The sequence below is a fragment of the Anopheles maculipalpis genome, chromosome 2RL (assembly GCF_943734695.1).
Source record: "Anopheles maculipalpis chromosome 2RL, idAnoMacuDA_375_x, whole genome shotgun sequence".
Taxonomy (NCBI): domain Eukaryota; kingdom Metazoa; phylum Arthropoda; class Insecta; order Diptera; family Culicidae; genus Anopheles; species Anopheles maculipalpis.
In genome coordinates, this window is record NC_064871.1 from 9,546,752 (window position 1) to 9,564,859 (window position 18,108).

The 18,108-nt window shown below is 44.9% G+C and overlaps 5 protein-coding genes and 1 non-coding gene across 7 annotated transcripts in view; 3 read left to right on the top strand and 3 right to left on the bottom strand.

The window, feature by feature from the left end:
• LOC126556667 (uncharacterized) overlaps positions 1-3,470 on the top strand; it is a 31,518-nt gene extending 28,048 nt beyond the window's left edge. Inside the window, exons 8-10 of the mRNA XM_050212077.1 lie at positions 37-3,000; positions 3,063-3,257; positions 3,326-3,470. Coding sequence (XP_050068034.1) covers positions 37-3,000; positions 3,063-3,257; positions 3,326-3,442 — 3,276 coding nt within the window. The 3' untranslated portion in view covers positions 3,443-3,470. The remainder of the gene's footprint in view (positions 1-36; positions 3,001-3,062; positions 3,258-3,325) is intronic.
• The window catches only part of LOC126557240 (nicastrin), a 380,964-nt gene that overhangs the window by 208,980 nt on the left and 153,876 nt on the right, over positions 1-18,108 (bottom strand). The gene's annotated exons all lie outside the window — the stretch shown is intronic.
• The window catches only part of LOC126556571 (eIF-2-alpha kinase activator GCN1), a 112,211-nt gene that overhangs the window by 19,539 nt on the left and 74,564 nt on the right, over positions 1-18,108 (top strand). The window contains exon 1 of one of the 2 annotated variants that reach the window (XM_050211886.1): positions 2,154-2,165. The exons of the other annotated variant lie outside the window; for it this stretch is intronic. The gene's annotated coding sequence lies outside the window, so the exon portion shown is untranslated. Of the gene's footprint in view, positions 1-2,153; positions 2,166-18,108 lie in introns of those variants that run through there. 2 annotated transcript variants of the gene reach the window in all.
• Positions 6,768-8,067, top strand: LOC126560079 (short-chain-enoyl-CoA hydratase). Its single transcript, XM_050216239.1, has 2 exons — positions 6,768-6,771; positions 7,196-8,067. Exons 1-2 carry the CDS (start codon positions 6,768-6,770, stop codon positions 8,065-8,067), a joined length of 876 nt encoding a protein of 291 aa, XP_050072196.1.
• Positions 8,328-8,399, bottom strand: Trnad-guc (transfer RNA aspartic acid (anticodon GUC)). The gene has a single exon. It is a non-coding gene; the product is annotated as a tRNA-Asp (tRNA).
• LOC126558423 (acyl-CoA Delta-9 desaturase) lies at positions 12,072-13,782 on the bottom strand. Its single transcript, XM_050214436.1, has 4 exons — positions 13,513-13,782; positions 13,039-13,375; positions 12,729-12,914; positions 12,072-12,392 (listed from the first exon to the last, which is right to left on the bottom strand). Exons 1-4 carry the CDS (start codon positions 13,736-13,738, stop codon positions 12,074-12,076), a joined length of 1,068 nt encoding a protein of 355 aa, XP_050070393.1. The 5' UTR covers positions 13,739-13,782; the 3' UTR covers positions 12,072-12,073.

Below are 18,108 nucleotides of genomic sequence, written 5' to 3' on the forward strand. Positions count from 1 at the left end.
ATCCTTTAAAAAAATATTTCAATTCTGTCGTTTCAGCACGTGAAGCTTGTCGAAGTAACGTCCAACATCTGGGGTACAAAGTTTAAAATACATGGACTAGCGAAAACCTTACCGGCCAATCTAGGACAGGTGACGTACAAAACTTCCTTACTACATCTGCAACCCCGCCAGATGAAGCTAGTCATTACGGAGCTCCGTGACGACTTCCCCACCGGTCCGGATCCAAACTTTAATCCGAACATTTTCTCCGAGGATGAGGAAGATCAGCAACATCAGCAACAGCTACAGCAGCAACATCAGCACCATCAACAACACACGCATCAGCTACAGCATCACTCCCAACACCATTCCAGCGCAGCACACGGTCAATCGTTAGGGTCGTCGTCCAGAGATAGTTCAACGTCGGGTGCAATTAGTCGAAAGTTGCTTAACGAAAGTGCTCCTCCCATAGCACCGATGTCTCCCCGTCCGAACCGGTTTCCTTCGAGACCACGGCGACAGCAGCACCAACCTTCCGCCTTGGCTGGATGTTCATCGACGACCGGTGGTCTCTCGCGCAATGGCGTACCAGGATTGGGTCCGTTGGCACGTGCTGAATCGTACGAGGATGATACGGACGGGGCAGAATCGTCCGTTGTGGTCGTGAGTGATCTCCACAGTGCTGCTGCTCGAACGCCTCCCCGGCAAAGCATAGGCTACAGTCTCGTTAGTCGACCATCGTCTGCCTCTAGCAATCAATCGCGTGTTGCCATCAGCCCACTGTACTGTGAGGGATCCGTGCCAACGCTGCAATCACCGAAGAATGCTGTTGCACCGAGCGACATCATTTTCGATCGTCCACCAGCAGGACAGACCACGCTTATGAGCTATTCCAGCAATAACGACTACATCGGCAGCTTGATGCAGGTGAAGAATGCCCTTATGTCATCCGATCACCATCATGGACGCAGCACGATGAATACGCCCATGCCAATGAACTTAAGTCTCAATCTGGACCGGTCTGAAGCGAATCGTGCCATCTGCACAAACGGGAGCAGTGGGAAGGATATACAACCTGCCAACAATGCTCGTAGCACACCGAAAAAGCAAAACCTCAAGTTTATCGACGAAGAGTCAACGCCTAGTACTTCAGCTTCCGCAACTGCTGTACCCAACACGACACAGCCTCCTGCTGGCCAAAGCACGACTTCTGCTCCACCAACAACCGTTGCAGATTCGAACGGACTTGAAACTCCCGTGTCGGAAACGGTACGCGGCATGCACCGGACACCAACGGTTGCGTCAATGATGCCTTTCATTCCTACGACTTCTTCCGGCGCTACGACGACCCGCATTCCAGACTCAATCACGCGTAGCTGCAGTGTAGGCTACCTGGACAACATGACGATTGTACCGGGCGAGGAAGCACTCTCAATAATGCGACGGGACGCACCCTACAAACGGTTGGTGCTGGTTGACAAAAAACGGCAGAAAAAATACAAACGCAACTTGGACGAGCTGCGCCAAGCGACAAGATTACGGGTGGACGCGAAATCCAAAAGCCTTGACTCCTGCTCGGATATTCTGCAGGACGTGCCCAACCTTAACCGCGATCTCATCAACCTTTTCCGCCAGATGCCGAAAGTGAACGAACTGTCCGAGAATGAAACGGAATATTCCTCCTCGGATCAGATGATGGGCGGTGGGAGGAGTAACTTTAAGGAGGTAAACGGTGTGCTTACGAGAAAAGGTGCACCGATGAAGTTTGGGCCGGGTGTGTCTGGGCAGGGTGGTTCAAAAACTCCCATACTAAATCGTAAGGAAAAACCAAAAAGTTGCTCCATTTGCAAACAAATCTCACCGACAGTAAACTCCACTGAGCCAGTTTGTGTCAAGTGTCGGAAAAGTGGCACCGGTCAGGATCCTTCGACCGACGAGCAGAAAAAGGAATCCTCGGCGATAAGTGCGACTGTGACGGTCCCACCGAATGATTCACAAGTGTTTACGAACGGCCATGAGGCGGTAAGTGCCGGAAAACCGCCACAAGCACCACCAAAATCCAAACGTACCACTCTCGGGCAGTATATCCGGTCGGCATGTAGCAACCATTATGGAGATCACGCGAACGGCAAAGATTCTAGCGGAGCTGCCGGAACATCCGCTGGGAAAGGTGGTGGATTTTTCGATCGAAAGTCCTCATCCAACAACCATCAACAGAACTCACAGCAGCCCCAATCGTCAGGAGGCGAAAGTTCGACAGGAACGATGTCTGACGCGCCCTCAGCACCAGCTCCGTCCAGCAGCACACCATCCCGTTCGGTGGCCCGGATCGTTACGAGCTTCACCGATAGTCCACTATTTTCGCGCCGTAACCGACAAGCCAAAGCACTACTAGAATCCGGTACCGATTCCAGCAAACCGCCGAGTAGTGAATCCAGCACACCGATACTACTTCGCTGGAACGCGAACCGGCACAATAAGCACAGCAAAGCGGATTCGGTCGATTCGCCGAAAAAACATCGTCGCAACGGTAGCTGTCCGGGACCGGCAAGTAACGAATCTTCGATCGAGGGTGGTGATTCGTCCACCGGAATGGCCTCAGCAGCCTCGCAAACGGAAGATCCTCGACCAAGCGGATCGGGAGGGCACAGCGGACCTGCGGCGGGACTTATTAGTAGATGGCGCGAGATGGAGGATGGTGGCCGTCAGTCTACACCGCCCGCATCGCCAGCACGGCTTGCAAGAAGTTCGCCCGCATCGCCCACTCCAAGCAAGAAGAGCAAGCGCCATCAGAGTGCGTCACCTATAAGGCACATCCTGAACTCTCCGCTACTAAACCGACGGCAGCGAAAAAAGCAACACACCGAAAGCTCGGACGATGAGAATGGTGGTGGTGGTGGTGGTGGCAGCAGTCACAACCACAGCAGTCCCAGCAATCACACGGATGACAGTAGCGGAAGTACAAGTGCGAAACAGTACCGCGACCTCGAAACGTTCCAGAAGGCACAGCTCCGACAGAAGGTTAGTAGTGTGTTGGTCGTTTGGTAGGGAGTTATCCTTGATTGATATTCTTACAATTGTAGCTTAAACGGGGAAAGATCGAACCGAACGGTGTGGCCAGCTCGTCACAGTCACCTGCCCCGGTACGGCGCGAGTTTGTGATGCACAACAAGGCGCCGATGTGGAACGAAAACAGTCAGGTGTATCAGTTGGACTTTGGTGGGCGCGTTACGCAGGAATCGGCCAAAAACTTTCAAATCGAATTTCGTGGCAAACAGGTACTAGTTTTGTGGCATGAATGGCCATCGCTAGATTAAACTAATCCGAGGTCGTTTCTAAATTGTAGGTTATGCAGTTCGGACGTATCGATGGTAACGCGTACACGCTTGACTTTCAGTACCCATTTTCGGCCCTGCAAGCGTTTGCTGTCGCACTAGCCAACGTTACACAGCGACTTAAGTAGGAAGCGTGTACGTCAATAATCGCCTTAACACGTTGACATTGGCTCGGGGGACATCGTCCGGATACCGAGATCTAGCAGCAAGGGGTGCCTCTACATATCACAAATAGATGGAGTGAAAGGTGTTTTCGTGTAAAAATGGCGCGCTTTCGCATCATCCCGGCCAGAGTTCGATATTGCTTTTCGTCATCGTCGTCCTGTGTGAGAGCTTTAATCATCGTTCCCATCCCCACCCGCATTATGCTGTCGTTGTCGTTTTTGCTGTACTGTGGATCAACAACCTACTGCTAGCTACTAACCTCCATTTGAGTGTCACACACACACACACTGCATCAATCGCCATCTCCATCGCCAAATTGTTATTTCATCGTCGATCGTATTTCACCATCGTATCACACATATCATTAACATTAGTGTAATGCGTAAGCTAATAGCATTAATCATCGTAAGACGGTTCTCGATTTCGGAAGAAGCCGCCATGTTAGTACATGACTCCGGGATCTAGACACACACGAGGAGGCGCATTTTAAAATGAATGTCCCAAGAAAGACGCCCCGCTTGAAGACGCTTTCTGGTACGGGTTACGTGAAGTAGCTAAAGCTGCCGTGCAGCAAAATCTAAGCGGATTCTAATATTCCAATTGTTTTGTTTTTTTTTTCTTACGCTCTAGAAAGCTGTTAGATAACATCAAATTAGCTAAAATTGATCTAAGCTAAAAATCAAACCGCGTTTCTTTAGTACGCAGGGCCAGAGTTTCATAAGGGACAGCCTGCAGCTATCTTACGCGACATTAAAAAAGGACGTCCACACCGCGCACTGAGCGATTCGCTTTAGCTAAAGTTTGCAATATTTAAACAATTTTTCTAACACACTTTAGTACACTTTTTGTTACCACATATTAGTGAGTTAGCCAGTTTTTCGTTTTCTACTAATGATCCACCGGTGTCTTCTAGTCAGCGAGTCGGATGTGGATGGAGGGATATTTTGTAGTTAAGCGAGTGGGAAATTGGGGAAGAACCAAAGAGCCTGCGGACAGGTTGCTTTTTTTGTAGCGCTTGTAAATAATGGGAAAGGGAGGGGGAGGGGTCTGCTGTCTGGATGCAGCATTAAATTTTTGTATGTACTCGTTGTAAAGACGGAAACCCACACATACAAACACCTGCTAGGTTACCAAGCAACCGGAATTAATTTTTTCGTCTAGTTCTAGTCAGCGGATGCATTGTTCACGTAAATATTGTACTGTAGTTAAATTTCACCAACTCACGCCATTTAACCCTCTCACCATTCTTGTCATGCCATAAAAATTATGGTAGCTAGTAAGATTGCTCGTGTCCACTAGGTTTCGATTTATCTTTTTTTAAGACGACGCCATATTAGATTTGCTGTGACGAGAGCGTAAAAGTATCCGGTTGCTAGGATCATCTCAGTTGATCTCTTTACGGGCAGGTGCGCCATACTGTAACGATAAGCCTTTTTACTTGTTCGTTGTTTTACTCTCCTTTCACTGTCTGTTAGTTTATGTTTTGCTATGTGTGTGTGTGCGCAAATTGTTACGTTACAAAACTGTGGTTTTAGTTTTAAGGCAACTGTTTTTTTTTGTTCTCTAATATTTTAAAACACTTTTACTGCTTCAAAGCTGCTGTACAGTTTCTAGTCCATCGCTTTTTTGGCTCCTTGTTGAAAAGTGTCCCACTAGTATAGAAGAAAAGAACAAAAAACACCTGTATATGCTGTGTAGAGATGATGAGCATACCTGTATGGCGCTTAGTTATAACTTCGTCCTTAAAGGCTTTACTTGAACCTCTTGTTTATACTTTTAAAATAACGCATGTAACTGAAGCGTAAGGTACGCCCGAAACGTATGCACTGTGCAGGTTAACCACGTTTTAGCACGTAAACGCTCTAGCGACAAAATGCCAATACCAAACACAAACGTGTAAAGTACACAACTCAACCAAGAAGAAAACAAAACTAACACAAAGCCAAATATAAAAATCCATCCAAAACGGCGCGGGCTCTCATCGTTTGCATGCATTGCTCTCGTTTAGGCATCACTAGTTATACTCGTTTTGCAGTGGTAGTGGTAGACTTTAGTTTGGATTCGAACTTGTATTTTTTTTTTTATATACGGAAAAAAAAACTTTACCAAAACAAGGCCACAAACATGTGTCACTAAACTTAAAGGGTAACTCAGCGTTAAGAAGTATTTTACACCGCCCATACGTCCGCCATTTGGCTGCCAGTACCTTCCCGAGAGGGAAGAGCCGAACAGGCTTCCGAATCCAACATACCAAACAGCCAATAAAATTAACGAAATGAAACGCAATGTTTTAACACCGATTGAAAATAACTCAAAAATGTTGCTGGTACCGCCATAGCCATAGAACGATGTGGATTTTTCGTACACATTGCAGAATAAATTAAAAATGGATTGCTGCACACCTGTGGAAAGGGTTTTTACTTTTGTTTTGCCATATTTTTTTACAATAAAAGAAACAGAAGCGAATGCCAGCAAAATAATACAGTAAAGGATGTGTTTCATTCGCAACATATCCATCCAATTTCAATGATACAATTCATGAGGAGCAACATTCTATTGCTTTATCTGCAGAATGTTTGCTGCTTAGAAAACAGCGTCTGAAGAACAAAATATGGTCCTTTACAGTGGAAGTTGTGCTTTTAGATAAAAGAAAAGGAAACAAAACACTCACTCCGGTCCAATGCAAAAGCATACGATACGGGATAATAGTGTTTGACCTGATCGGTAAACTCTAGCTGCTTTTGTAGTGCTGCTGGCAAGGGGAGCCGTATGTTTTGTGTAGTAATTGGTATCCGGCTAAAAAGAGAACACGCCTGTGTGTGTGCGTGTGTGTGTATTTCAGCGAAAATATATACAAACACACTCTCACACACACACATACAGCGTTAGCAAACGGTGAGATATGAACTGAATACGGAACGTGGCAATAATAATAAAAAAAAACGTAAACCCATTTTTAATTGCTACTGTTTCGAGACGATGTAATGTAACGCGATAATAAAGAAGAAATGCCGTTTAATGTTCGAAAATGTCGAAATTGTCTAGAGGGATTTAAATTTCTATTATTACGTACGCACTGTTACCGTCGGCCTCCGGTAAGTACAAATATGATGATAGGTTTACTTACAAACCGTCATTTTGAACTGTAACATCGTAACTGTCGTTTTAAACTTCCGACACAGTGCGGGAAATCGGATGCGTGTAACGCATAGTAACGACTTTTTCCTCCGACAAAGCGTCTCGATTGTGTTTATTTTTACTTTTACCATTACATTTTTAATTTAAAACATGGGTACGTAAACCATAAATACAGTTTTTTTAACATTATTATAATCTAATGTTAATAAATTTCGTAAATAGAACATAAAATAGCTGACCGAATACACACCGTTGTGCTGCGGTTTGTTGTGCTGAGAAACGTCAAAACTTTTAACAAACAAACAACAGCAAACAATCGCTGGCTCTGTGCGCGGTGTTATCGCAATTATTGAAACACATTTTTTGCTTATCTTTGAAGAGCCGTAAACTTATCGCGCAGCTCAAAAATAACCATGAATGTGTTAAAAAGCTACTGTACTGGACGAGTTTTTCATAGAAACACACCAAAGCTTCTTGTCCGTCGGTGTACAACTGCAGCAGACTCACCACGAAAAGGTACATACGAAACCGTTTTACCGGTAAATCACGGTTCTTACTGTGCGCTCCTCGTTTTGCAGAACGAATGGCCAATCCAAACCCACCCGAAAACACTATCGTTGTAGAGAAGGAAAACAACATCACACTGATCGGTATCAATCGTCCAAAGGTACGGAATGCAATCGATTCGCTGACTGGCCGAAAGCTGTCGGCTGCAATCGCTGACTTCGAAACCGATCCAAAGGCGGATGTAGGCGTGCTGCATGGTATCGGTGGAAGTTTCTGTTCCGGGTACGATCTTGGCGAACTTGCTGGCGAACAGGACCCCCAGCAGGTACAATCCATCGTCCACAATCCGGAAGGTGTGATGGGTCCCACGAGACGAATGATACGCAAACCGCTCGTTTGTGCCATCTCCGGGTACTGTGTGGCCGGTGGGCTAGAACTTGCGCTGATGTGCGATTTGCGCGTAATGGAAGAAAATGCCGTGCTTGGGTTCTTTAATCGACGTTTCGGAGTACCGCTGATTGACGGTGGTACGGTCCGGCTGCCAGCATTGATTGGGCTTTCGCGAGCACTAGATTTGATCCTAACCGGTAGGACGGTTTCTGCCAAGGAAGCACTTGAAATCGGACTCGTCAATCGTGTAGTAGCCGTTGGGGCAGGACTCGGACAGGCTTACAATCTAGCGATGAGCATCGCCAAATACCCGCAGCTGTGCATCCGTCACGATCGGGACGCAGCTTACTATGGTGCCTTTTCGGCGGAATCATTCGAGCAAGCGCTGGAACGTGAGGCAACGGACGTTTCCGTTGAGCTGCTGCAAGAAGCGAAGGCCGGGGCGGACAAATTTCGGCAGGGGATCGGACGTGGTGGAAGCTTCAGTGGGATTAAGGAGCGTAAGCTGGCCGACTGGGAACGAGCAGAGATGAAGCATGAATCAAAGCTTTAACAGCGTACTCATAAAGCAGCTGGCTGTGAAAATGTGTCGAAACAAAATTTGTACTGTTTCTAGGTTACATGTTACAATGGTTTAAAGATTAAAAAGTTTATTTTAGATCTATGAAAAAAAACTGCATCATATTTACAATTACCATTAAAATTAAAATGAGAAAAATATTTATAACCATACTGATCTAATTGTACTTAAAAGTAACGTAATATGCGTGCTAATAGTTCCCTAAGAAAGGAGAAGAAAAAAAAAGATTCCTTCTCCCCGACGGGGAATCGAACCCCGGTCTCCCGCGTGACAGGCGGGGATACTGACCACTATACTATCGAGGACATGTGAGAGGAGCGGCTTTATTTTGGGTCGGGTTGCGCTACTGTTAACAAAATGCACAGCAAATTCGCAATCTTCATTACTCAATAATTGCATTGCTTAAGATTTCTTTAATTTCTACAAAAATCGACCATTTTTTTTAGAAGAAATAGGGAAGAGCCATAGATGAATCCACAATAAGTGAAGCCAAAATTGTCATCAAAAAGGAAAAGGAGGAAAAATGAAGTCGCAAAAACCCGAATCAACCAATTTTATCTAACAAGAGGTTTACTAAAAGTTTTCTGTTCTGATTTTTGTCCGAATTTCCCATACCACACACTCATACATACATACAAACATGCATACATATGCAGCAAGTGCACAATAATGGAAGAAACATTAACCAACACACACAAAACATTCACATTGCACCGTCCTTTCCGTTATTGTGGTGATTAGGACAGTGGGACAAAGATTTTCTTTTTGTTTGCAGCGAAAAACTGTGGATAAAGCTTTCTTACACCATTTTACACCATAGATACACCGCACTACTGAAGGTGGCCGCCACCGAGCCAACCTTTACATAGTTGTGAATTGTTTGATTTTAAGTAAAACATCCATTACTCTCTTGGATCAACCCTGCAGTACTAGGTGTGAAATCGAAGGAAGGACGAATTATTAGAAAAGAACTTATTAAATAATACTTTGAAAATGTGAAACATTCCCTCTCAGCGGCACAACGAAGGATAAACAAAAACTTCTTTTTTTCTGCTCTGTTTAAGAATATTTTAAACTAAAATGTTTGAAAAACATTACACGGACATTATTCCGCCAATTAGAGGAGAAACCAACGTAAAAAAAAGTCACATACAATTCTGTCGTCCTTGGGGTTTGTTTGTTTTTTTTTCTGTTCTTGCTGCTACTATTCTAGATATTATAATTAAGTACACTATAAGACTACCAAAGTTCTTCTCTACCCTGCAGGCCACTCTATATCAGCTCCGTATTTAGTCCCGGAGAGCGTAAGGACACGATTTTCATATATGTAAGTTGTACGATTAGAAGTGTCTGTGTGTTCGTGTGTGTGTCTGATTCTTGGTTACGGAGAAGTTCAAAAATCTACCGATCGATCGAAGGAGCTTGGTAATCTCGTTGGAAATCGGTACTAGATTTTATTTTCCAACGATTTTCCCCTACCCCACCCTTTGCTCTCTCTCCCTCCTTTCAGCTTTGTTTCTGTCGCGCGTTTTAAGTGCGTTTATACTAAGAGTTCAATATTTCGCATGTATTATCGAGATTAAAATTTTCTCTTCGGAATAATAATTCCGGGGATTTTTGGGGATTTAGTTTTTTCCTTCCCTTTCTTCTTTTTTCTCCTCTCCCTCTTTCTCTCTGTCTCTTCACATTATTTCTAAGTTTTTGTATGTCGTGCTGCATTATTCTCTGTGTGTTGGTATGTATATTACGAAGAATCTTTTTTCCTTCTCTTACAGTTTTTTTTTGTTTAGTTTTTACTATCAATTAGTTTAAAAAAATGGGATTATTTGTTCTGCTTTATCTTATCCACGTTTTCGCTGCTAACGTCCAATTGTGTGTAACATTAATATTTGTGTGTGTGTGTGTGTGTGTAGTTTTTACATTCGTTTTAATAAAATATTCTTTTACCCATCTCACCCCCCTCAATCACTTATTCATTTTCTTTCGTTGGCAAGGCATTCTCATCATTCTCTTTCTCGCTTTCTTCTCATTACAGATTGGTTCACAAGGACGCTGTGTTGGGGAGGATTTAGTAGATCGATGGTATGAGCATTTTCTCCCCTGTGTTTCAATCATCCCTCAAAGTTCAAGCACATATTTTTAAAACAGAAATTCAAAATGGATGAAAAGTTCAGTCTCCTCCTCTATTCCCTTTATAGTACCCACACCGTTGTTCAATTCACTTTACAAAAGCAAAGGAACAGCATTGCCATGTTCTTTCATTCCGGCGCGTCAAAAAAAAAAAAGCAAAAACGGACCAACAAAACACATTTCGGAAAGAGTCTCCCCACACATGTTTGCAACAAAAATGTGCGAAAAAACCAAACAAGAAGCCAACAAAAATGTGTAGGTGTGTAGTGATTACAGTTTCACACATGCACGCACTTCCTGAGTATCTTTCTTGACCTTCCAGCTGTCCAAACCAGGATACACCAGAATCCAATCCAGAATGCGTGGGGTGTGGTGCGACGCCTGTATTCTCTCTCTATTCGCATTTCAGTTCACAATTTTATTTCCACCCCAAACATACACACACGCACATCATGCATACAGTATTGACAGTTTAACCGTCCTTTTTCATCATTTGAATCGTCCTCTCTTTCCCCATTATCACCTACTACTGCATCCTTACCCAACTAGGATAAAGGACACAGATAATTCTGATTCGAAGATGAAACTCATTTTCGCATGTATCTGTATACGTGTGCAGGTGTGCGTGAGTGTGTGTATGACCCCTCGCAGAGGGAGGAGTAAAACAATAAATTACTAACTTATAGCTAACGCAAAAGGCGAACCTCCCGTGAACCACGCACATGTTACAAAAGGTTTACGACATTTGCGCCCAAACCCCAACACCCCTACCCCGGTGTCTTACTACAAACTATTTAACCAAAAAAAAAAAAAATGAATTGCCCACCCCACGCGACTGCCTGTCTGTCTGCTCGCCTGCCTAAACTATACTGGAAAATTCACTAGTTTCCGTTTTGAACTGTGTGCTGGCCGGCCTGTTGCTTTGCGTGGCCTACTCTTTGATTTGAAGAATGAAAACAAAGAAAAAAAAGGGGAAAACAAATCATCATCACAAATCAAACAAATCATTCTCCTCCTCCTTTCACCAAATGTCCTCTTCCGTGGGCGCGCACGGTGTTCTACACCAAAACAAGGGTGTTAATTTAGACTTCCTGCCCTACCACAAACTGATTTGCCTGGCACCAACTGGGGTTTGATCTAAATTGGGGATAGAATTTTAATCCTTCCGAATTCTCCTTTCAATCCTCCCTCGCTTCTTCTTACTAAACACGCGCTAACCCTGTTTCCTTGATCGTGTGTGTGTGTGTATGGGGAGTTTGTTCTAGGAGGGGGTACACATTTTGTCTTGCGTAACGAAAACTTTCTTTATACCAGAAGAAAGTCACCCGCCTTAAAGTGTGTTCTTCCTTCTATTTGTTTGTTTCCTAATCAATAGAGCAATAGTGCGTGCGCGCGTTTGCAGTGTGGGATGGGGATGATTTATGTTTTGTGTTTGTTTGTTTGTTCATTTTTTAAACTTGAATGTAACTTATGCGAACCAGCCTTTTGATGTTATATCCATTTTTGCTTCGAGCATTATTTTTTGTTTGTTAATCATCTCTCTCTCTCTATATCCCTTTCTCTTACTCGCGTTCTAAATAGAATCACGAGTCTTTTTTGTAATTTTATCATTCGATTTCATCTCTATCTCTCTCTCTGTCTCTTTTTCCCTCTATCACACAGCATTGCAATTTTTGTCGATTCATCCCCCTCTCTCTGTTGAGAGGCATGAGAGTTTTGAGGTCGCTGAATTCCTCTTTTTCTTTCCTCCCAAGATGTTTCTTATATCCGCCACCACATCCCCCATCTCCCTCCTCCCTCCTCCTCTTCTTAACATCTGGTGGCAGCTCTGTGCGATAATGATCCTCGCTTAATCCTCCTTCTGATTAATGATGGTCGCATGCTTCACCTCGTACTGATCCTGATCCTTGTCGCCCCAGCCCCAGGTTGTGTGGCTGCCATCTCCGGTACGCTTCACCCGCTTCTCGATGATTTCGTGCGACACCGTTTTCAGATCGTACGCCCACCCAATCTTGGCGAAGAAATCGATGAATGCCGTTGTCAGGTTCATTCGGTAGTTGCCCAGCTCGGCCGTCTTGTAGTCCCACGGGAACACGTGATGATAGTTGTGCCATCCTTCGCCGAAAGCGAACGAAGCCACTGTGCGATTCTCCGAGGGCGAGATGCTCCTACAAACAAACAAAAATCGGGAAAGAAAAGCGAAACGATTAATAATTACCCACGCATGTGCGAGATAAGACAAACAATAAACAAACAAACACAACGATCCGGAGCGGCAGGCCGTGACTAGTGATGGGCAAAAATCAGTTTTGGTCGGAATCTATTCTGGACCGATCACTATCGGACTTCTGGACCGGCCAATCACTAGTGATGACCCTAGCGGCCGTGAAGGATGTTGAGACGAGCATATATGATTGTTTGTTTGTTTGTTTGGGGTTACACGTTTGACATCCATGGGAAAATGTTTGTCTGTCTAGCCAGGTTGGTACAATCATAATACTCACTTATCGTACGGCTTATCGCCCCACTTGTGGGCAGCACTGTTCACCAGCCAGGTCACGTTCAGGATGAATGTCCAGCGGAACAGCGTGGCAACGAACCACGCGTTAGTCCAGGTTTCGTTCCAGAAGTACACCGGTGCAATCGTGGGCAGTACAAAGCAGGCCAGCGGCATCAGAATCATGTAGTGCCTGAAAAAGTAAAGCTTCATTAGTAGTAGTTACACAATCTAATCTTTCAGATATCGATATTGCATCACATTGCGAAACACAGCTACTCTTCTGCTACGCACATAAACACCGAAAAAGTACTTACTTGCGTTGGAAGCGCAGCACGGGATCACTTTCCAGGTCGGAGATGTCCAGCTGCTTGCCCTTGGCGATGACTTCCGGATGCTTACGGCACAGCAGCCAACCAATGTGCGAGAAAAAGAATCCACGTGTTGCATTATGCGGATCGGCATCCGTTTCCGAGTACTTGTGATGCACCCGATGGTCACGTGCCCAGTGCAGCGCACAGTCCTGGAACGCGATCGTATTAAACACCGCCAGAATGATGCGCAGTGGTAGCTTCGCTTTGTAGGATCGATGGGCCCACAGACGATGCGCACCGGCCGTAATGCCGAGTCCCGATACAACGTACAGAACAAACGCTACAACAGAAATGAGAAAACGGAACGTTTTTGTGAGTATAACGTGGAGAAGACTTCCTAACTGCCGCAGCCGAAGGCTTAATGAACCTGTGCACTAGGTCATATGCAAGTCGGTTATTAAACTGCACACTACTTACCGAACGCGATGGTATAAAGTCGGGCCGAGGTCAGCATCAGGAAGGCACCGTAAACGGCGGCCGCATGCAGGTAACCGAAGGCAATCACATTCCTCCAGACCAGCTTGATCTTGCGCTTTTCCGCCCGCTTCAGCGGTGTCACATCCTTCGCCAAACCGCCGTCGATCGTTTCGGCGTCCAGCTCGTTCAGCACACCGGTAGCCTCAACAGTTGCGTTCGGGGCCATCTTTGTCCTTTGACCTCCTTGTTTATTTTGTTTTTCGCTCTACCAACTACAATTAATGGAGAAAAAAAATGGAAGAGAAACATAATTAACAACTTTGTGTTAAAACCTCGTTCTAGAGTGATCAAGTTATTATAATCAAGGTGTGTTGCGGATATATGTACATTTTTCCCTGACACATCAAGAATGGAGGACGCGTGTGTGTGGGTGTGGGTTGGTTTCGCGCTTTGCTTCTCTTCTTTTATGCACACCCAGGCGCAAAAAAAAAAGGTCAGGGCCATCGATGAGCAGGCAGCAACATGCAGCAAAGGCACTGCTGCTAATCGATAATATATTTTCACAGCAATACGGACGAACCAAAATATCATCATCAGAGCAGAAGAAAATCGTGTTTAATATTGATTTTCATTTAAAATAGAGGGTGGGGCTTTTTCTTCATTTTTCTTGCTATCAATTAATATCACCTCCTCCCCCCCCCCCCCTGGCTTCCGTTTTGTTCCGCGGGGATACACAAATTACAGCTACTTCTGAATTCTACGACAACACGTGCACCCTTTTCCACGGTAAACTCTAATGCTAGAGTTTGACGTGTGTTGGGGGGGGGGGTGTATTATCGCACCCTCTTTTAATAGCCCCCATAAGGTTGAAGAAAAAATCACACCCCGAACTCCCATCGGCTGACCAACGCCACACCAGAAGCACCAACAACAGAAGTCTTTTACAGGTCGCGCGTGTGTATTATTCAGGAGCAACAGATGGTTTGGAAGAATGGGACACACGCACGCAGCACATCCAATCTATAAACACTTGCGCTTCCTGAGGGAATACTCAGGACTCTGCCACTCTGTTCCATCATCGGGGGAGCTCACACAATATGCAAAACACACCTTTGCTTGCTTATCCACACCACTTATTCTATTATCAAATCACGTGAGTAACGCACAACAACTGCTATCTAATGTTGGTTGATAAAAATAATAGTATCTTGATTCGATTCTTTTAAAAACAAGCCAATCAATCCACGGAAAGACAAAGAAATCATCAAACACCTCTACAAAACGCACGCAACACCGTGCGCTCGTGCGTTGAGTTGAAACGCAAACGCAAATGGTGTTGTGTGATGTACGCGCCGCCCTCTACACTTCGCCAATCATTGGAAGGAAAATTGGAGACGCAATTTCGAATGCAACCACCACAGGCCCACAGCAAGCAGAGTAAATAGTAGCAAAATTGTAGTAAAACACCACTTACACACTACCTGGGCAAACACTAATTTTACTCGACAACAACAACAATTCACCCAGCCAGTGTGAGAGGAGCCAGAATTTTTGGCATTAAACTTTGAAAAGGACACAAGAAAAAAGATCACACGTCTTCGTTGTTTCTGGTTGTTCCTGAGCAGTGTTTGACGGGGTACTGTGGCTGCTGCTACTATACGGACTACGGACTGGCGGCTCTCTAGGTTTCTTCACACAGCACCATGAAGGAAAAAGACGGATTAAAAAAACGTTTGCACAAAATTGGCAACAAGAAGTTTCGCTCTGCTCTCCCAGGCACCACCACCATATCCAAGAAAAGCAACAAGAAAGGGATAACTCGAAATACTACTATTCAAAGGGAATAGTAAGCTAGACAAGCCGAGGAATATTTCTTCTGGAAAAACGATTCTCTTACTACGCTTGGTGGTAATCTGCAGGATTGGAATACGGCTGAGTAGTACAATTATAATTAGATATATCTTCTTGCTAAACTTTTAACTCTCTTACCGCCGCTGGCAAAAGGGAGTTCTCAACATACAGACATTTTCTCTCTTTCGCCATATTGGCTAGTCCAGAGTCTCTCTCTCCTCTCCTCTAAAAACACCACATCTTCTCCATACATATGGAAAAAGTAGCAATCAAGCAGAGCCAGAACACCAGTTAGATTTGGGTGGAAAAACCAGCAGAGTAGAGAAAATCTCACAACACACATTTTCTGTCTGTGGTCTGCGCGCCACACGATGGTGTGTATATTACGGATCGATAAAATGGAAAGGGAGACACACCGACATGATGTCGTCGCGCCTATCTCTCTGTTTTTTTGTCCCAGGACCCAACAGAGAAACACCCACGCGCCTTGCGTCTGGGCCGGATGATGCGACGGACGAAAAATCGATACACGTCGGTCCAACGAGAATTGAGGGTCGAGAAGGGGGCACAACACCACGATATGTGCTCCCGCTAGCATCGTAAACACAGCTGATTCCAAGCGCTCTGGCGTGAAGGATGAAGTTTGCAGGAATTTGTTCGATGAAAATGAAGAAATTAGCACTCTTCGCTGTATCCGTTTTTTTGTATGAAATTTTCTAATTGCCACTAGAGAAGCCTTGTTGCATGCCTATCATCTACAATAAAGAATTAGAACAGCAAAAAAAGAACGATACATTGTTGATCTGCTGAGGTTAATTAACATAAAAGACCTTCTGCGCAATGTACGAGGTTTATTGTCTTGCTTTTTTTTTTCTACCACGCTTTAAGGCAAGTCCAGTGCATTGCTTTCCATGCTATGACGCATATCACTTGTAATGAGTGGACCTCTTTCTTTGGAAAAGCCTTAAAATATTAATTAAAGCTCCCAGCAATCTCATTAACGTACTTAAGAGGACCTCCGATCCCTCCCTTTGCCACACATACATTAGGGTGTGCCTCGGCATACGCTCGGTATACGTCACAGGGCGACCGAAAGCACATCTCCCAAACAATGGTGGTGATATGGTGCCCGAACGGCTGTTGAGTCTTTTCCTAATGTGTCCTGTCACTAGTAATTAACATTCTGCGCAAGCCCCTTTACAACAGCTTACGCAGCACACAATGTATATGGTGACCACGTGCGAGCCGACGCCATTTGTGCGCACCACGTTAATAATCATCACCAAGCCAGGTAGTAAAGGATTGATGCCGTCTTATCCACAACACAAACAAATAGTTAGTCATGTTTAAGCTTCTTAAATTGAATCGACGTCACTTAACTACCCCATTTGATCGTAAAACATCTTTTAGACTATTGATTGTACGTGTCCATTCCTTCTAGTAATGAAGGAATGAGTCCAAAGTTGGGAAGAGCTACGACGCAACAGTTGAGCTCTTCCGCATGATATGAAGGACATGAGGACTAGGAGTAATGGATCCAAGTAAACATTCTTTGGTTCATTAAATATTGAGAGGTTTTTACATCATAACAATATCTAGGGAGGCGTGTTCAGGGCCGCATGGATCGCTTCAAAAAGCTCCTTTAAAACTACATAGATTCCTCACTATTACTCCCTACAACCGATGGATAATTAGCCTTCCTGTACATGGATACTACACTCAAAAAGAGCCACTGTCAGTCACCACTGCATGATTTCTGTTATTTTTAAAAAAGGACAGTTGCCAATTCGATGCTGCCAAAGTACCAAAAATATAGACTCGTTTGGCAATGGCCGACGACACTCTCACTACGCCACTATACACAGAACATCTAGTGCTAACTTGTGAAAATGGTCCACTCCACTTACACTGCAACACTGCCCACCATGAGTCGTTCCAAACTCTAGCAAAGTCAAGAAGGTACTGAAACATCCGTCGGTGCTGTAGCAAATTTCTAAGCAATCATCAAACACCACCTTCAGCGTGGAATCGCAATCAAACGCTCACGTCAGCACAAATTCGCACTATTCGAGAGGTGAAAGCCATCAGCCCAAACACTGATAACGGCCGTCGTCTACGTGAGCCAGGGCAGAGCAGCTCTAATGCCAGTCCGTCCCTCTTAACATTGACGACCTACAACTCCTCCTCTACACATCATCCCCGCGTGGAAGGGTCATAATACAACAAGTATATTATATGTTGGGAAGCCAAAGTTTTTGTTGTTATTTGTCCGCGCGCGCGCACGTTGCGAGGCACTAGCATGGCACGCGGCTCTAATCCGAAACGTACCAAACCCGATCACGTCAAATCTTCGTCATTGATCAGCTCGCGATCACTGCCAAGGATCTGGTGCGATATTTCTGCCACAACGTGACGCGCAGCCCCCGGTGATGGTGTCTGTTACTGTGTGATTCCGTCCCGCTGTTCCTTCTCTGCTGACGAGATCTGAAGCGGCTCAATTACCTACATTACCCCGCGGTGCGCCCGCGAGAGGTCAATTGGACGAGCTTGTTCTCGCCGTCGTCAGCTGATCATTTTCGCAAGCAAAAGCGGGCTTATCAGTGTGTACGTCTGATAGTGGCGGCACACCGCATCATGAGTATCGTCGTCGTCGCTATCGCCAGAGTCCCAAATAGTGCACTCGCGAGGAGAAACACGCATTGAAGTCCTCGTATGCAGATTGTTAAGTAATTGGTAAATTTCGCA